Source organism: Oryzias melastigma, linkage group LG15, assembly GCF_002922805.2.
Source record: "Oryzias melastigma strain HK-1 linkage group LG15, ASM292280v2, whole genome shotgun sequence".
NCBI classification, from domain to species: Eukaryota; Metazoa; Chordata; class Actinopteri; order Beloniformes; family Adrianichthyidae; genus Oryzias; species Oryzias melastigma.
Window position 1 is genome coordinate 8,721,853 of NC_050526.1, and position 19,751 is coordinate 8,741,603.

Below are 19,751 nucleotides of genomic sequence, written 5' to 3' on the forward strand. Positions count from 1 at the left end.
CCGAGAAATAAAGAGAGGAAAAGCAGATGACCTGACAATGTTAATAGCAAAACAGACACTTTTATACACTGAGGACAATGAACAGAAATGAAAACATTTATACGTGATCTTCATGAACCTGAAGTGACTGACAGGAGACGGAATATGACTAAAACTCCAGTGAAACTCCAAACTAAAGTCCTCACAACACTCAGATAATAACATTAAATGTTAATAATTTCAGTATTTTGGGGATCAAAGTTGTTGGATCTCTGGCTTAAATATTACATTTTATTTTAAACTTGATTCATGTTGATTCTGCTGCTTTACAATGCAAACATAAAGAGCCTCCAGTGTTTTAATGCTTTGGATGTTTTCCAAGTTTATATAAATTTATAATAAATTATTTACATAAATATGACACTTGTATCACCTTCACCAACACAGGTCATATAGCTGAGTAATTTCTTTATATATATATTCATTAATTTCTATATTATTTAAAGCATGAACAACAAACACAAAAAAACACATTTTTGTTGCCCTCTCTAATAGATTATTTATTATTTTGTCACTTTACTTTCAATTAATTGAAGATATTTTCAGTTTCATAAGGAGTCATTTTAAGTTGTAAAGGAACATTCTAAAACACTGTGTTACAGCTTATTATGTGTATTTTTGTTGTGAAGACTTTTATTTTGAAAATGCTATCCACTTCCTGTTTTCCCCATGAAATCTTTGCACACGCATCCATTCAACAGAGACTGAGAGAAGCATAATGGCTGGCGCTCATATGAAGACAGAAACAGATTGAAGATTGTTTAAAATCCATAATTTTTGTGTTTAGTATCTAGGAGGTGAACAGGCAAGATTACTGTTTATGTTTATTGTTTATATTTTGTGATTATTCGCAATTCGTGTTTTATGTAAAGAAAACAACTGTTTAAAGCTATCTAGCAAGGGAATGCTGCTAGCTCATGTAAAGCATGGCAGTGAATCAAAAAGGGAAATTGTATTAAGTTTGTTTTATATTCTTCAGCTCTTACGGTGTGACTGTGGAGTGAATAACTGGTTGGAATACCCCACCATAGTCCATCAGTTATCATCATTGAGCCCATCGTCTGAAACAACAGAATGCTACAGTTGGCTCCAACATTATACACACACAAACATGTCAACACATAACCCAATACAACTTCACTTCACACACACATTCTTATGCATACAAACAAACACGTGTAAATTGTATCATTTCAACTTGCATACATTTAGTGCAAAGGTGAGCTCACACCCGTGCTCAGGTGTTGTTCTTTTCCATATATAAACATAGTAGACAGGTCAGCTGCATTCTCCAAGTTTGGCACTAAACAAGGCAGACAGAGGGCCCCTTTATAGTTGCTTAAAGGGTTTGAGGTTAAATATTCTCTGAGTAGTTGCACTGTTAGTTTGTGTTTAGCTCCAACTCCTGGTTGACAGAACAGTCACACAAGACTGCAGATCTTGACACACCAACCTGTGCACAGCCTGGATTGATCACAAGAAAGCCTCAATGCCACACACCTGGATCACTGAATTCTTGGATATGTACAACATCAACAGGACTATATATGGCTGTGTATATATATATATATATATATATATATATATATATATATATATATATATATATATATATATATATATATATATGTGTATATATATATATGGCTTTTTGTATCATATTTTCCTTGGTTTGGAACATATATGTAATTTATATTTGCTGTAAAACCTAATGTTTTTAAATGAGTTTGATTCTGACTGTGGCAACATTACTAAACAATTAGCAGTAAATATTTGCTGTTTTAAGTGCATCATTAGCTGATCCATTAAGCACATGTAAACATTTACATCTTTAATTAAAACGGTTTTTTTCAACACTTTCTAATGGTTTTTCACATTACTTCTCATTTTCTTTGCATCTTTTTTATTTTCTTAAATGTTTCTTGCTAATTTGTTCATTTTCATTGTTTTAAAATGTACTTTTGAAATGGAAAGCTGTATTTTATGCTCCTTAAAGTCCTACTAAAAGTCATGAAATGTGACTCTGCTGCTTTCCATTATGAACTGTTTGTCACAGTTTTATCACGGCACTTCACTTCCTCTTCAGTCTTATTCCAAAATGGATCAAATTCATTTATGTCCTAAACATTCTACACACAATGTCTCATGAAGAAAATGTGAAGAAGTATTTTTAAATTGTCACAAATGTATCAAAATTACCCTGAGATATAAGTACATAAGTATTCACAGCCTTTGTGCAATATTTCATACCCATTACAGTAGTTTTAAATATAATGCCATAAGCTAAGCTCACCTTTCTTAGAGCAGTTTCACTCATTCCTCTTCACAGACGCTCCATCAGGTTGGATGATAAACAGTGATGCACATTTCAGATCTTGTTCAAATGGATTCAGGTCTGGAGTCTGGCTGGGCTACTTGAGTTGTTGTGAAGTCCCCTTTGATATCTCGACTGTTTGCTTAGGGTTATTGTCCTACTGAAAGATGAACCATCATCCCAGTCTGAGGTCAGGAGCGCTCTAGAGCAGATTTTCATCCCGGATGTCTCCGTACATTGTTACATTTATCTTTTCTTCTATGCTGACCAGATTCCAGTTCCTGCTGCTGAAAAACATCTCCACAGCAGGATCCTGCCTGTGAGGACGGAGTGCTTTACTTATTTATTTATTTATTTTGGGAGGTTCCTCTGTCAGTCACACCAGGTTTTGGTTGTAAATTATTCACAGCTGTCTTAATTTGTGCTAATTATCCTCAGTGTACTTAACATCTCAGGTTTCTGGTTCTTAATTGTTAGGTCAATATGTCAAGAACTGGCAGTGAAGGACCCCAAATTCAGGAGCACAGGCTCTGTGGCATGACATCTAAAGGTGACAAAACCCGTGGAGAAACAAAAAGGTGAAAGGAGATGACCTGACAACCATCAACTGAAAACAAGACACTCAAATAAACACAGCAGTGGGTGATTAACATGAACCTGGAGTGACTGACAGTCGACAACTCAAAGTATGACAAAACCAAAGACACCAACCAGGCTAAACCACAGAATCCACCACCTGGCCTCGCTGTAGGGATACTATTGGCCTGGTCATGAGTGGAGCCTGGTTTTTCCCAGGTATTCCCTCCAAAGAGTCATTGGACATCAGAATTTTTTTTCTCATGGTCTGAGAGTCCTTCAGGTGCCTTTTGATAACAAGCGTCTTCCGTCTGGCCGTCTCTCCACAGAGGATCGCTGGAGCTCTGACCAGAAATCTCTCTAGAACCTTCCCCAGACAACCGTGTCTCAAAGATCTACAAATTATCCCTTTGTCTTCATTCTGTCAACCCTGGGACTTTATATAGACAGGTGTGTGACTTTTGAAATCACATCTAATCAACTGAATTGACCACAGGTGGACTTCAATGAAGCTGCTGAAACATCTGAAGAATGCTCAGTGAAAGGAGAATTTACCTTAACTCAGTTCAGAGCTTCACTGTGAATACTTTGTGTGATTTCTCATGCTTTTTTTAAAAAATAAATTTGCAACAATTTCCCAGAAACATTGTTTCCTTTGGTTGCTTGGTGGCGCAGTGGTTAGCGCTCTTGCCTCACAGCAAGAAGGTCCCGGTTCAAATCCCTGCTGGAGCTGAAACAAAACCACCAACTGGGACCTTTCTGTGTGGAGTTTGCATGTTCTCCCCGTGCATGCGTGGGTTTTCTCCAGTGACTCTGGCTTCCTCCCACCGTCCAAAAACATGCTTCATAGGTTAATTGGTGACTCTAAATTGTGTATGAAAGTGAGTATGAATGGGTGTGTGACTGAGGCCCATGACATACTAGTGACCTGTCCAGGGTGAACCTTACCTTCACCCATCAGTGGGTGGGTCAGGCTCCAGCACCTCCGCGACCCCAAAAGGGACAAAGCGGACAAAAAGATGAATGAATGAAAAAAAAAATGTTCCCCTTTGTCTTCATGTGGTAGTGTGTGTAGAATGTTGAAGACATAAATTATTTTATCCATTTTGAAATAAGACTGCAACATAAAAATGTGAAAGTGCAGCTCTGTGAATATTTTCCAGATAATCTATAATTTCCATTGAAGACAACTGAACCGACAGAGCCCAGAACACTGTCTTCTTCTCTCTCATTTCAAAATTAAAGAACAGAGTAAAGAAATCATTTAAAAAAGATGCTAAACTGATGATATATTGTCAATATAGATTGAATATAATTTGGAGTAATTCAAAGGCAATTTCTTCTATCACCTGTGCTCCACGAGGATGGAAGCTGTGTGAGTTTGATATTATTAAATAATGAGTGATATTACGACACACACGGCCACCTGGAGCCTTGGTGTCAGATGGAGAAGTTTGAGATTTGTACCCATTTTTTTATTTGGTGCAGAATTGATAAAGTTTTGGTCAGAACTTTCATATATGGATACAAATATCCCTTTGCTGCATTGTGGCTTTTTTCTTTACCCGCACTGAAGAAGAAGTCCTGAAGCACTAAAGTCCCACAAGAAACAGCCACATCATAATCCAGGCAACCTCCCGCCCCGTGGAGAGCCCTGTCCATGATGACAGTCCCAGTGAGAGACGGGGACTCCTGACAGGAATGGTAAGCACAGGCGGTCGGTCCAGGCTTACGTTCTTGTCAGAGATGCCCGATGTTTGAAAGGATAAGGAGGCCAGGACCAAAAAGGCAAGGACCCGCAACAGCTCCCCAAGAACGCAGACACCTCCCCTTCCCCTCGAGGAATGAAGGTTATCACGTCTACTCCACTTGTGTAATGTGTTTAGTGTGTATGGTAACAAGTGTAGTTAAAACTGGTGGTTAGAGTGCTGTAAGGTTCCCTCCTGTTTGTTAGCTGTGGTATCTGAGCACACTCCCCCCAAAAGAGCCTAGTGTGCAATTCAAATCAACAGGGAAGGAGCCACAGAGCTTCTAACTAGTCAGTTGTCAGGAAGGAGGGCAGTTTGGGGACAATTTCCAGACTGATCCCTGATCTTGATCTGGGATCAACTTAACTCACTTGTTGTTTCAGGTGTTGGATGATGCTGGTGAGGAGACGCTCCTCCTGCCCCCGCTCCGGTGTGGTCACTATAAAGTCAACGTCGTGACCAAAGTCTTTCCCCCTGGACAGAAAGACAGTGGTGTTTATTTCACTGTTCACCAACAATGCTTTAGATAAATAATCAAAGCACAAAATGTATGGGAAAATAAAGAAAAATACATGCAAATATGCAAATATAACAATTTAAATTTAAAGGTAAATATTTCGGATGTAAAAAATAGATACCTGTCACAAATTGATTAGACGACTGCAGTATCACTTGAAAACCACAGATATGAACAAGATTGTGTTAAAAGGTCTAATATCAATCAGGAAGTTAATAATTGATTCCGGTAAACTATTTAATTTTTTTTTCCATCTTTGTCTTCTTATGATACGTCCAGTAACAAGATGCTCCTTCCATGTCAATACATGTATACATTTCTCTGTCAAATGCCGTGCGTTATTATTTATAGCTTTAAATGCCATACGAATAAGAAAAATCTAGATTTGAGCATTTCTGGGAAAAGAATAGGACTTTATCGTATCAACAACAAGTTTGTTGAATCCTTTAAGTATCGATTCGAGGAATATGTATTGAGATGGGTATAGAATTGTGTGAGAGGGGAAAAGACACAGCCCTAGTAAATATACAGTACTTGTATACATACAGTACACACACATAACACATCAAATCCATGAAATTGAACATTTGCCAGAGTTTGATTTAGTGCTTAAAATGGAGCACTGTACAAGGCATGATATATATGCAGTTATTCATCAGTACTATATTACAGTATTGCATTATAATGTTATCAAGTAACAAAACTGTTGTTGATTGTCATCATAAGAAATTATTGCACAACTCCACAAGTGCACACACCCTTTCACATTTGAATAGATCTGCAACCTTTGCCAGTAAAAAAACATTTGGGACTGTCAGGTACTGATCAAAACGTAATTTTTTTGTTTTTTTTTATAATAAATGTGAAATATTTTTATTTTTGAGTGCCAATAAATACATAAATATTAGGATAAACTGGAATTTTCTCAGTCTATTTTTTCTTTTGAAAGAAGCTCATTTGACTTTCGTTCAAATAAAAGACTTCCTGTCCCAAACAGGAACAAGTGAAACAAATGTTTTCGTAAACGAAACAAGAAAAAAATGAAATTTTCTCTTGTTATACTTTAGATTTACTTTGGTGAGCCATCATCATTTTCCCTTCTTACTACTGCTGTAAACTGGAGCATAAACATGAAACATGATTGAATAATGATGCAGTAGAAAAAGTATATGAAGAATTCACAAATCAACATTTTAGCCACTCATTGTTATGCAGTATAAAATAAAATGTAATTTAAAGTCATAAAATAAACTCAGCAATCAGAAAAGATCAGACTTTTTACCAAAGTTTTTTCCTAATATTTGTAATCTGAGTATTCTGGAGGAAGTGCAGCAGTAACACGGCCTAATGATGGCAGCAGGGAAATAAAAACCATTACAGTTTGTTTTCCTCAGCCCTGAACATATAAACTTAACTGAAATAAATTAAATCAATGTTAAATTAGCAACCCTTACTTTTAAAAATTACTTTGATTTCATTTTCTTTGGCCAGAGAATCACTATGGAGGGATAAGAGTTGCATGTGGCTCTGGAGCCTCAAGCTGCAGACCCCTGCAACCTCTGACCTCCATGTCGTCCTGCCTAAGCATGCCGGATTCATCTGATCATCATTCATTTCATCATAAGATAATGGATAATGCGTGTCATCAAAGGCAGGTGTGTTTGAGCAGGGTGAATTGAAAAAATGCAAGACAGTGCTTTGCAATGACTAGGGTTAGCAAACACTGCACTATGACGCAATAGCAAGAAGAAAGAAGTGAGTGAATGTGGCTGCAGGAAGAAAGAAAGTGCTGTCCCATCCCATCATCCTCCATCTGCTGCCTCATCAGCAGACAGTCAGAAGCTTTGGAGAAGGTGGAGCTTTCTCTGTGGTCCAGAGGTCTCCTAGGTCTCTTTCTACCATGATGCTCTGCTAAAGATGTATTTCTGTTCAACCTCCAGCAGAAAAAAGACATTTTAGATTTTTCTGTGACAAAACAGGTAATCATCTAAGTCATCAAGCTTCATCAGGCCCGGCCCTGGGCTGCATGGTGCCGTAGGTAAAATGTGATTTTTGCTTTGCCCCTCCTCTCCTCCTCCTCCTGCATTCATGGGCACACCAACCCGGACTCAGTAAAATGCGTACATATGCCACGATTTGGGAAATACCGTGTATAATATACTCCAAAACCGGTTTTTGCGTGCATATAATACGCGCGGTCCTAAACGTGTTAAAATGTGTTTTCCACGATTGACACGTCCCCTGGTGGAGGCGTGAGCATCACAGACAGCCCCACAAACGAACAATTTGCTTTTCTAACCCTAACCGTAACCGTAATCCTAACCTTAACCAGGAACGACGTCATTTAGAAAAGAGCCGGAGGATTTCTGACCACGTGATCAAAACCAAACCTAAAAAGTCGTGGATATTGTACGCCGGAGCATCCCATTCTCAATCGTTGCGTATCATATGCACGCAAAAGCGTGTTTGGCGTATATTATACACGGTATTTCTGAGTGCAAAGTCGTGGAATATGTACGCATTTTACTGAGAGTGGTTTGTGCACACCCACACACACAGACGAATACCACGGCCCGGCAAAAAAGAAACACTGCAGCTGCCTGGAATTTGTTGAAATAAGTATAATAATAAGTAATAATAACTACCTAAAAAATATTTATTTTCAGGATAATTACACTTCTCCCTAACGGGGATGCAAACCCCTAACCTTTGCAGTGAAGGCCGGCCCCGCTGAGCACTCCACCAATGGTTGATACAGCTCCCTCAGCATGGCAGATGTTTTGTCAGAAATCTACAGTGTTTAAGGTTTAAAGATTTCCATTCTTAAGGGTTTAAAAAGAGGACAAGAAAAATAAAAACAAGATTGCCTGTAAAATTCTTGTTTTCCTACAAAAAAAAAATTATTTTTCAACTGAAATGGGGGGGGGGTGAATTTCCAAGCGATTGAAGGTAGATAAAACAGATAAACTTCTGCTTTGAGTCTGTTTTTTTACTCCTCTCCCTTTCTTTTTTGACCTTAAAGCTGTCCTGAGGGCTTGTTTAGCTGCTTTTTCATTCGTAAAGTTTTAATGAAGCAGCCCCCCCACCACCACCACCACCACCACCACCAGCTTCGACGAGGGCTGCGTCAGGCAAGGAGGGGTCCAGCACAAGACAAAATTATTAAATTATGTTAAACTTTTGAGTTATTTTATTTATGGTTTTAATGATTACATTTTTAACATTTTACATGAAATTAGTGGTGGCAGCACATAGTGCCCTAGGCGGCTGCCAAGCTCACCTATGCCCAGGGCCGACCCTGAGCTTCATCTTTCTTTTTCTTTCTCCACACTGCAGGTTGACCTAAAATAACAGAATGTTCTTTTTTTAAGTAACTCATGTTATAGGTTTTTCACCAGCTCTGAATATGATGGTGGCAAACACAGAAAGCAAAACCACTGTATGAAAGTTAACTCTTAAATAAGTTGCAGTGGATTGGACCAGCACTAGTCATCAAAAGTCAGGGCATCATTTCAAACTGATCATTAACAAGCACACGAACACACACAGGCACACACCATGCCTTTGATAAACAATAGGAAAAATCCTACAGTGCCACAGCCAAGAACAAAGCAGAATGACAGTGAAGGTTGGAGCAGTGCGGCGCTAAAGCAGCCCTGCAGCCGTGAGGCTGGCTGTTTGATCTCTCCCTGTTGCCTGTGACAAACGGCAGCCAGAGAGCAATATTAAAGGGATGGAGAGAGGCGATGAATGGTTGGTGGGAAGGCTTCAAAGGTCACTGTGGCTGATTCACAGAGCAGAAGCATTAGCGGGCAGCCATTAAAACTCTACAAAGGAAGAGATAATGTTGGTCAGCTTTCAAAAGATGGAATGCCTGACTAACAGGATGATTTGACAGATGCTGATTTTGTTGCACCTTTCAGAATTCTGTCAGTGTATGATTTTGCTTTAAGAGAGAAAATTCTGTTTCTTCAAACTTTAGTGTGGAAAAAGTTACGGCTGAAAAATACGGCCTGGCTTCCAAATGTCTGACGTCAGTGCATCCAATAAAAATAAAGAGATTTCATCAATAAGCGCTTGGGTGCATGAGATGGAGACTAACGTTTGACTGACATTTATTAGAAAGAGATGAAAGTACTCTTCATCAACAACTGGGGTCAGTGCAAGAACCTCCTGATCCCAATTTGCAGAAAAGCTGAATTTTTAGACGTTAACATGAATATTTGGCTGCAAATCGGGTTGTTACTGCAGCACAGAGCAGAGCGGCACGTCGACAGAATAAACACCTGGTGTGAAACCAGACCATCTATTCTTTTATGGCGTGCAAGGAAAATGTAAATTATTGAGCATTTGGCACAAAGATTATGAAATATAGATGCTTATTTACAAATATGGGGGACAGCAGGGCAACATACATGAATTATATAGATGTGGAAAGCTTTATTCCTGCTGGTGAAATCCAAAGAAAAGTCACTTGCAGGAAGAGAAAGTGCATCACTTCTTTCTCCATCTGTCCCTGTTGCCAGAGTGGGAGATGATCAGGAAAGACAGTAAGTGTAAGCGACTACGGATCAGGGTTAGATCATGTCCTTGGAGCGATTTTCCTTCCAAGAACTTGCAAACAACTTTGCTAAACTAATTAGCTGATCTCTTCAGGTGGCAAAAAAAGAAAAGGATACAATTGTATGTAAATAATCAGATCCCATTCAGGGTAAAATGGAAGGAGACATCTGAACCTCCAACAAAATGTGTGAAAAGGTACAGAAAGCAACAGAAAAAATAAAGTTCTTAAGTAAGGCAGTGAACGTCTAAAAGAATGTATAGCTAATCTCTTAGGTTTGACCATTTAGCTTGCTTTACTTTCAGTTAGCAACGTGTCTTTAATTCTGAAACATCTGAACGTGGAATAACAACATAAACTGCAGAGCAATCAAAAACGCCTTTTTGTGAAGCTCATTTCGGTTTGTTTTTTCTTTTAAAGCAGGGGTGTCAAACATACCCATCCGGCCCGCTAGATGGCTTAATCTGGCCCAATCATGAAGAGAAAAACTTGTGAGGACATTGAAAAAAAAAGAAGCAAGTTTATAACCAATTTCTTAGGGGAGTTATGGTTATTTAAAGAAATGGCTGCATAAATGTGTAATGCCACCACTAGGGGAAGCAAAGGAAAATAAATTCTGGCATTACAAGAGATCAAGAAAAAAGAACTGAATTTTTTTGCAAGCACATGCCACGTCTGGGTAAGATGCAGTTATGTTACCTGCCAGCCTCAACGCTGTAATAATGATGATAATACATTAATAGCAATGATAGGCTACGAGGGTGTTTGAAGCATTTTTCCAACTGAGAAAAAACAAAACAAAGACCAAGCTACAAATAAGTTGAACAAAGATTTGTTACTGCCGTCTGGATGTCTTGAGACCTGACGGTTTGAATGTAAACCAGGATATGTTTGACAGCCCTGCTCTAAAGCTATTAGCTCATGTTGTTCCTTCATGATTCCAACAGGCTTTTTCACATCCCTCAGAACTGTGGTAAATACAAATGCAAATGGGCATTTATACTGAATTCAAGTTTGCAGCAGAACCCTGAACAAAGTTTGACGGACAGCTAGAGGAGAGAAACCTTGGAGCAGCAAGACTCCAACAAGTCCAGATGATTTAAGAGTTTGAATAGATAACCAAACATGAAGTCCAAATACAAAACATACCAAACCCAGATAAGAATCTTCCTGAAGAAATTAGACTAAATGGGATCATTCCAGGCATTTGTGACCATCTCAATAGAAGACACAGACAACCTGTTATGAACAAACCCAAAACACAAGACTTGGAGGTTAACCACAACACCCTACATATTAAATTGTAACAACCTAGCTGGTAGGTCACTTGCAACAGGGAACTGAGAGCTGAGCTGCTCTTCTATTGGCTGAAGTGGAGAGCTGTCTGTGCCCCATACACCACACAATCCCTACAGTCTCAGAGAGGAGAAGTACACAGAGCAAAGAATGCATAATCTTAATTCCAGCATCAACTCTTATTTAGTTTGAACAATCATAAATAGCCAAACAGCATAAATTTCACTTCTCCTCACAGCTCCCTCACTTATGGTGAGCGATGTAACACACCCAAGATTTCCCACTTCCCATAAGTCTTAGGAGCTGAAGGCGGGGCTAACCCCCAGGTTGCCACAATGTTTGAGACTTTCATGACCAATGACTTATGTATTGCTAGAGATGCCACCCAGGCTATTTACTGTTGTCCAAGATATATAAAGAGTGACGCCATACTGATATGGTGTGAGAACAATGAGATGGTTTAGCAGACACAGTAAAATGACCATAAAATGATTCATTTTGCTCCGGTTTTAAAAAGAAAAAAACTCTGATCATCAGAAAAATAATTCCCAGGTCATGGTATAACATTTTTGTAGAAAGTGCAACAAATGAACAACATTACAAACTTTTTTCATAAATAAATAGGTTATTATACAGGAAACACAATGCACACCTGATGCATGGTGGTGATTTCATTCATATCTACACACAGACTAACGTTTAAATAAACTCCTCGGACTGTGTTTAGAAACCAGTCAGTGGTAGTGGATGCTGCTGCAGACCGCTAGCGCCGGTTGTACACTGGCCGGTCCCCGTCGCAGCGGAGTGAGAACAGTGCAGCCCAGTCGACTCTTGTACCGGTCCTAATGACCCCGCAGACGAGAGAGAGGGCACAGTGAACACGGTCCCAGAGAGGCGAGGTCCGGGCGGGACCCGCTTTAACGCATGCAACGGCCGGGGCTAATTATCAACCTATTCATTTGGCAGGGGGCAGCAATGCTGGGCTTGGAGTTCCCTTTCTACAAATAGATCACACCCAGTCTCTATCAGAAGGAGTCAGGCTCCGGCGCGACAGCGGGCAGGTGGTCTTTCACTCATCACATTTCCCGGTTCGCCCGTCGGAGCGGGGAATGGAGTTTTGCCTCTTCGCTCGTCTCTGCTGAGGAAATCCTTGTCATCTGGTCTGATCTGAGGTCTAACACACATACAAATACCACCATCATCCTCCATAAACGTAAAAATCGGTGGTCCTGCCAAAAAACGTGGAAATAGTGAGAAGTCTAAAGCTGTCAATGACTTTGAACCGACATGATCAGCCTAAACGTTCATTATTGAGAGTAAACTCACTCAGATCTTGTTCAAATGTTTTCTAGAAGTTTTCCTTTATCAGCTGACAGCAATCATTTACTAGTGAAAAGTCACATTCTTGTTTTTCCAGATCTGTTTGTACAATTGTAACACAGCAGTGAACAGACATCTAAACCATTCCAATATGGCGGCCAACTTTGCGTACACAACAAGCTAGCATGTCATCTCTGGTGATATATACCTTATTGACCTGACCATTTTTACCATTATTTATCATGTTTTATACATTTTGTTCTTTCTCTTTTGAGGCATCTCCTTTTTTCCGATCAGGACCATGATGATCTTCTGGTGCTGCTGTCCTTCAACACCTGGACAGTCTTTTCCAGAGTCACATCTGCTGGGATTCAGCTGAAAACGTTTTCCCTGTTCTCACACTCAGGATTGTGTCTGTGTTTGGTCTTTGATTTTTTCCTTTTTCAGATTCATGTGATCCATCCGTTCAAAGATTCAAAGACATGATAGGTTTTTTCCTCAAATGAGCCACTTTGACTCATTCTTGTTTTATTTGAAAGTGTCAAACCGGCATGACTTAAATAAAATAAATTACTTTTTTTTTAGTATAAAGCTTGAGGTTAATTCATAACCTTTATGCTGTTTTTAATTGAAATTTGTTTATAATGATAATTCTATATCCAGTATCTCCAATTAAGATGTAGCTTGGGATCATTTTGGCTCATCATTTGACAAGCAGGAGCATGTCAGAACATCAGTGCAAAAAGAGGAGAGCCCAGCGAACGGGCTGTTTGCAGCCCAGGTGCCATTAAAAGCCATCAGCTAAAATATGGCAGTTCTGTCCCCCCGTTGAGAGGCAGGCGCCTGTCCTCACCGCCGGACTGCTTTTAAATTATTTACCTCACACGCCACTGGTGATGGCTGAGCTTTACAACACCATGGAGCAGAGTGCTCCACTCTTACTCATGCACAAAGCGCCGTGGATGAAAAGGGGACAGCACAAAGAGCTGGGAACAGAGGGAAGTGGCTTCTATTAGCACATAGTTGCACAAAGTATGTTGCTTTGCAAGGGCAGCCTCCGTGCACTGGGATTTGGGCGTGTGATGCACTTGAATGGAACACGGCTGACCTGTTGAACCTTTCTGAGCATGCAGCTTTAAATGTTAAACTGATCAAATGTTGAAAAGTATTAGCTGGAAAATAGTTGGCAAATGGGAATTTGTTACACCTCTTGAGACTTCTGCTACTTTTTTTGTTTTGTTTTATATATTTATTATGTTTTCCACATAAGACAAGACAAACAATACAAACAATAACCACCCCCTCCCACCTCTCCGCCCCCATTCTGCTGCCAACAATTATACCAGTTATAATTACATCATTGCATTATGATATATATACACATGTATGTAGACATAAAATAAATAGATAAATAAATAAAAAAAGATAGGATATAGTACTTAAATAACTAGCAAGGAAAAAGAAAAGAGTAAATAAAATACCAGAAGACAACAACAATGTTGAAAGGTCATTCTATCACTTTTGTAGATGTTAAAAAAAGTTAAGAAGGGTTCCCATACTAAGTTGAATTTTTGTTCAGAAGATCTTAATGTGTATCTCATTTTCTCCAGTTTTAAATGAAATAATACATCTTTAATCCAGGGTGAAACTGTGGGTGGAGCACCGTCCTTCCGTTTGAGCAGAATAAGACGACGTGCTAAGAGAGTTGAAAAAACAATAATCTTCTGACCACTTGAAGGCTGAGGCCTCATCATGATCCCAAACAGAAGCATCAGTGGATTCGGTGGTATATTAATCCCAAACATACAGGAAAAAGCATCACATACATCTCTCCAAAAGCACTGTATTTTCGGACAGGACCAAAACATATGAATTAAAGTGGCTTCTGATACTTTAAATCTGTCACATATTGGATTGATTTGTGGGTACATTTTAGCAAGTTTAGATTTATGAAGACGTGCATGGTGAACTATTTTAAACTGTATCAGGCGGTGCCTCTCACACATGGAAGATGAATTGACTTTTGTCATGATTTCATCCCATTCTGAGTCTTTTATAATGATTTGCAGATCTTTTTCCCAAAATGTTTTAATGGTTTGCATAGAGGGAGACATGTGTGGAAACATGTTAAGAATTTTCTTGATAGACTTCTTTTGAGTTGGATGGAATATGAAAAAGTGTCATCTAATGCATTCTTAGGGGGTTTGTTTGGAAAGTCTGAGATTGATGTCATCATATAATGACGTACTTGTAAATATCTAAAAAAGTGTGATGGCGACAAATTATGCTTATTGGACAGTTGTTGAAAAGATGCCAGTTGGTTTTCAGCAAAAAGATCATTGAAACATTTCAGACCAGCTTGGTGCCATCTTTGAAAAGTGGTATCTGACAAAGAGGGTGGAAAGGAAGGATTTGATGCTATCGGAGTAAATAGGCTCATTCCTAAAAACCCAAAGTGTTTCCTAAATTGCTGAATTATTTTAATTGAGTCACGCACAACAGGGTTATGAATGGTCAGGGGGTCTGATAGTGGAAGTGGAGCACCCGTTACATATGACAGTGATAAAGGTCTGAATGAAAACTTCTCCATCTCCACCCATGGAGGACCTGTATTCTCAGAATAATGTGTCCAAAAGGACATGCAACATAAGTTAGAAGCCCAATAATAATAACGAAAATTAGGGAGAGATAGCCCACTGTCTCGTTTTGATCTCTGCAAGTATTCTTTTCGAAGACGTGGTTTTTTACCATTCCATATAAAAGATGAAATAATGGAATCAAGTTCCCTAAGTAAGTATTAGGGATGTATATTGGAAGGCACTGAAATAAGTACAAAAATCTAGGCAGTACTGACATTTTAACTGCATTTACTCTCCCAGCTAATGAGAGATATAAAGGGGACCATTTTTTTAACTCCTGTTGTATTTTCATCTTAAGTTTATAAAAGTTTTCTCTAAAAAGTTTGCAAAATTCCTTTGTCACAGTTATTGCAAGATAAACCAAATTGTGATTTGTAACATTAAAGGGCACCTGGATTTTTTCTAAAGAAGAGTCAGACATTTAATAGGTAACAGCTCACTTTTATGTAGGTTTAGTTGGTAACCTGACACCTTTCCAAATTTATCAAGCAGATTAAGAATATTGGGGATGGTTTCTTCTGCCCTAGATATAAACAGCAGAAGATCATCTGCATACAGGGCCAGTTTGTGTCAGAATAATCATTCTTCCTCTGCTGCTTTCTGATTAACTTCTTTTTTCTAATCCTAATTTTTTTTTAAAGATTTTTTTCCATTATCACAAGTTATTAGAGTTATAAATTGACCAATCAGATGGCTCAATAAGCGTTTGTGGGTCTGATGTCGAACGTCTGGGGGGTTTGATTGACAGGTAACGGGTAGCCAATGGGAGCAGACTTCATCAATGGGTCCGTGAAGACCTTTTAACACCTACTTTACAATTCAACAATGTACCAATCATTGTCCTACTGTTGTTTTCCTCAATGGAATGTACCGATGCAGCAGTTTAAAACAACAAGAGGAGCATGCTGTCGACATTTTTAGATGAGGATTTACTCTGGAGAAATAGATTTCACTCTGAGGTTATGTGCTTTGGACTTTTTTGTTTGATTAACGTTCGTTTTTCTTTATTTCACTGTTTTGATTGTAGCTTATAAATTCTAAGTTCTATATATGCGCATAAAATCACCAACGAAAGTTTCATCTTCGCCGCACTTTTCCAGCTTGCAGCCTGAATTAGACGCAGACGTCTGAGGACCGCGAGACAAACTTCAATGGATGTTATCGTATTTCAAACAAAAAAATGATCCAGCTGTTCACTTGTTAGGATGGTTATTTATTTTAAATACTGCTGAACGCGCTTCTCACGTGCATCTGATCAGACTGTAACCTGGCCGAGCATGTGAAGAGACGCGCGAGGGGGACACGCGCCGGTCTGCAGCAGCGTCACCCAAATGCTCCTTTTATCTCGACTAAAATGAATAAATGTAAGTAAATCCCAAAGGACCGCTGACAGAATCAAATGTTGGAATGGTTCTCCCTCAAAGGCTTCAACAATGACTTGTACAATTCTCCCGAGCCGCCGTTATTAAAGTAGAAGCTGTTTACATCCGCGGTCTCGTGGTCGAGGCGTGGAAAGAGGCGGACGGTTGCAATAAACTCACTCCTGATTGGCGACAGAACTTCCTGTAGATTCCATGACTCAGCTATGACTCAGACCAATCGCTGAAGATGGGTTGCAAATGGCGGTATCCGTTTCAGGAAGTGACGGTGAAAGCGGTTGCTCGCTCAGTCCATTATTTTTACAGTCAATGTCTATACCCCATCTTGGAATGCCATGAAATAAAGAATCATTCCTAATGGCTATTGCCAAGGGCTCAATAGCCAGAATAAATAAAAGTAAACTGAGGGGACAGCCCTGGCGAGTTCCACGGTGTAGTCTGAAGGGTTCTGAATAAGTGTTGTTAGTAAGTAGCAAAGCCAAAGGAGAGGCAAATAAAAGCTTTATCCAAGATAGGAAAGAACTGCCAAATCCAAATCTATGTAGGGTTTTGAAAGATAATTCCATTCAACCCTGTCAAAAGCCTTTTCGGCATCCATAGAAAGGAGACACTCAGATTCGCTGACACTGGGGGTATACAAGATGTTAAGTAACCGACGAATACTAAAAAAAGAGCGTCTGTCTTTAACAAAACCAGATTGGTCACAGGAAATGAGGCTAGGTAAGACTCCCTCCAACCGACTGACTAATACTTTAGCTAGAATTTCATAATCACTATTTAGAAGTGAAATTGGCCTGTATGAGGCACATTCCACAGGATTTGTATCCCTTTTGGAGAGTAAAGTGATACAGGCTTGATTTAAACTGCTAGGAAGGATACCTTTACTAAAAGACTCCATGAACATAGTCACTAAGGGGGCTAGTTTTTCTGCAAAGGCTGCATAGAATTCATTTGGCAAACTGTCTAAGCCGGGATATTTGTGGGGATTTAAAGCCTTTATTGCTTCTAAGACTTCATGCTGCTGTATAGGTGCATCTAAGACTGAAACTTCATAAGATTCAAGGTTGTCATTGGTAAATTTTGAAAGAATTCACAGAGAAGGTTGGAGTGAGAGGAATCAGAGTCATACAGGTTTTTATAATAGAGTTGAAAGGCGTCATTTATTCCCTGCTGGTCAGTTATTAAGGTACCATCTTGTGCCGTTACCCCATTAATCACTTGCTTGGGCCGTGCCCCTTTCAGTTGTCTTGCTAGTATTTCACCTGTTCATAAATATTACTTCGGTTTCTTAGTAGTAGATATTCAATGGAATGTGATGTAAGCCTGTCATATTCAGCACTAAGTGTTAAACGTTCTTTATACAAGTCCTGAGTGGGATTTTGAGAGTGTCTATAGTCTATGTCAGCTATTTGTCTTTCCCTTCTGTCTTGATAGTGAATCGCGTTTCTTTTTGGCTGAGAAAGATATGATTTGGCCTCTAAGGTAGGCTTTGAGGGCTTCCCAAATAGATGCCATAGAGACATCAGGTGTCAGGTTAAATTCCAGAAACTGAGAGATTTGGTCTGAAATACACTCAACAAAATTTTCATCATTTAGCAGAAGTGAGTTAAATCTCCACTGCCTTCTAGGAGGAGAAAAGTCGGGTATATTTAGTTTCAATATAAGAGGTGCATGGTCCGATATAACAATAGGCTGATAGTCACACGACGGAATATTCTACGTAAGCTTGCTATCTGTAAAAAAATAATAAATCCTACTATATGACTGGTGCACATTTGAAAAAAAAAATTATTATTGTATTGTCTAGTTCATGGGTGTAAAACACACCAAATATCTGATATACCATAGGTAGAGGGGAATGACTGTAATTGGGAGGCAGATTTGGACATGACATAGCCTGGTTTTGGCGATGACCTATCCATCCCAGGATCCATGCACAGATTAAAATCCCCTCCCATAAAAAGCATTTGAGAATTTAAGCAGGGCAGCTGGTCCAGAACATGAGGAAAAAAAGAGAGGGTCATCATAATTAGGAGCATATATGTTAACAAAAAGGACCTTTAGGTTATATAATGTGCCAGTTACAATCAAATATCTACCATTCCCATCACATACAACAGAAGAGGCATTAAAACATACATTCTTATTTATCAGTATTGTGACCCCTCTAGCCTTCCTCTGAAAAGATGAGTGGATGCTACTTTTAATATAAAATGAAGTAAACTGTATAAGCAGGGTTTCATTTCATCAATAGTTTCAGCACTGACTCAAGGAAACAACTTTTGTACCTGCGGAAGCCACCTGTCAGAGTTAGTGTGCCATCCGGAGTGATGGCGTGGACAGCTTCGTCAATAATGCTCCCCAGGGCCTGAGCCTCAGCCTTACTGACAGCCCTGGAGATGTCTCCATAATGCAGAAAACCTGCAGGGAAAAGACACGTGCTTATTAGTCCAGCAGCCAGCCATCAATCAGCCTTTTGCTCCGGGGAAGCGACGAGTCAGGGAGAATTAAAAGGAAGATAAATGTACACTCACAACGTTCTAAAGAAATGTAGTCATAATTAATCCACTAATGAGGATTTTGCTTAATGCAACTTGATTTGCTTCATGATCTTTTCTTTTTTCCATAACAAAATGTCCTGATTCTGCTTTCTTCTCTTTAAAGATTTAGAGAGCAGCTGGCTGATCAGGATTTAAACATATTTTCCATGAAATAATCATTACATCTCTGCTCACAGGGCTGATTGCAGTGTTCTTAATGATTCATAATGATCAGTTAGATGGGCATGCACGTCAGCCCTTTTCAAACACTGCAGATGGATGGGAGCCGGTTTATTCTGAACATTCGTCAGTTGTTTCTGTGTGGAAGTTCTCCAGTTTAGTTACTTGCCCTTCAGTTTCATGAGGCTCTGCCTCGTTGTCTCCCAGTTCTTCCAGGAGGCTTCTGGGAACTCTAACCACCAGCTCTCACCCAGTTTCAATCCTTTCTTTGGTCATAGTGTACTGGTTGTCATTAGGTTTTGACCGTGATTCTCATTGTGTTAACCGAGTTGTGCTGAGCTGAGTTTTATCTACGTCATATTGAGCTCATGTGTTGGAAGAGTGGGACTGTTTCGGAGCAAGTGACAGGACCCTCTAGGTTTTTTTTTAATGAGGATAGGTGCGCGGGAGGAAGGGGGTGTGGATCAGCAGATGACTGCGGAGCCGCTAGCAGCGTGAAGGAGCGGATGATCGTGTTATCCCGTGTGCTATCCTAGGCACACCCACAAGACCGCGCACTGAACTGTTTTTCAAGGTTTTTATCTCTTCACTGGTGTCCTTAAATCCTGTCCACCTCTGTCATGAGTGGGATCACACATCAAT

The 19,751-nt window shown here is 39.5% G+C and overlaps 1 protein-coding gene across 3 annotated transcripts in view; it reads right to left on the reverse strand.

Moving 5' to 3' along the window:
* Window positions 1-19,751, reverse strand: part of dntt (deoxynucleotidyltransferase, terminal) — a 144,596-nt gene that overhangs the window by 79,395 nt on the left and 45,450 nt on the right. For all 3 annotated transcript variants that reach the window (XM_036215509.1, XM_024296427.2, XM_024296425.2), the window contains 2 exons: window positions 18,678-18,810; window positions 5,049-5,151 (listed from right to left, as the gene is read on the reverse strand). In XM_036215509.1, the coding sequence (XP_036071402.1) occupies window positions 5,049-5,151; window positions 18,678-18,810 (236 nt within the window). The remainder of the gene's footprint in view (window positions 1-5,048; window positions 5,152-18,677; window positions 18,811-19,751) is intronic.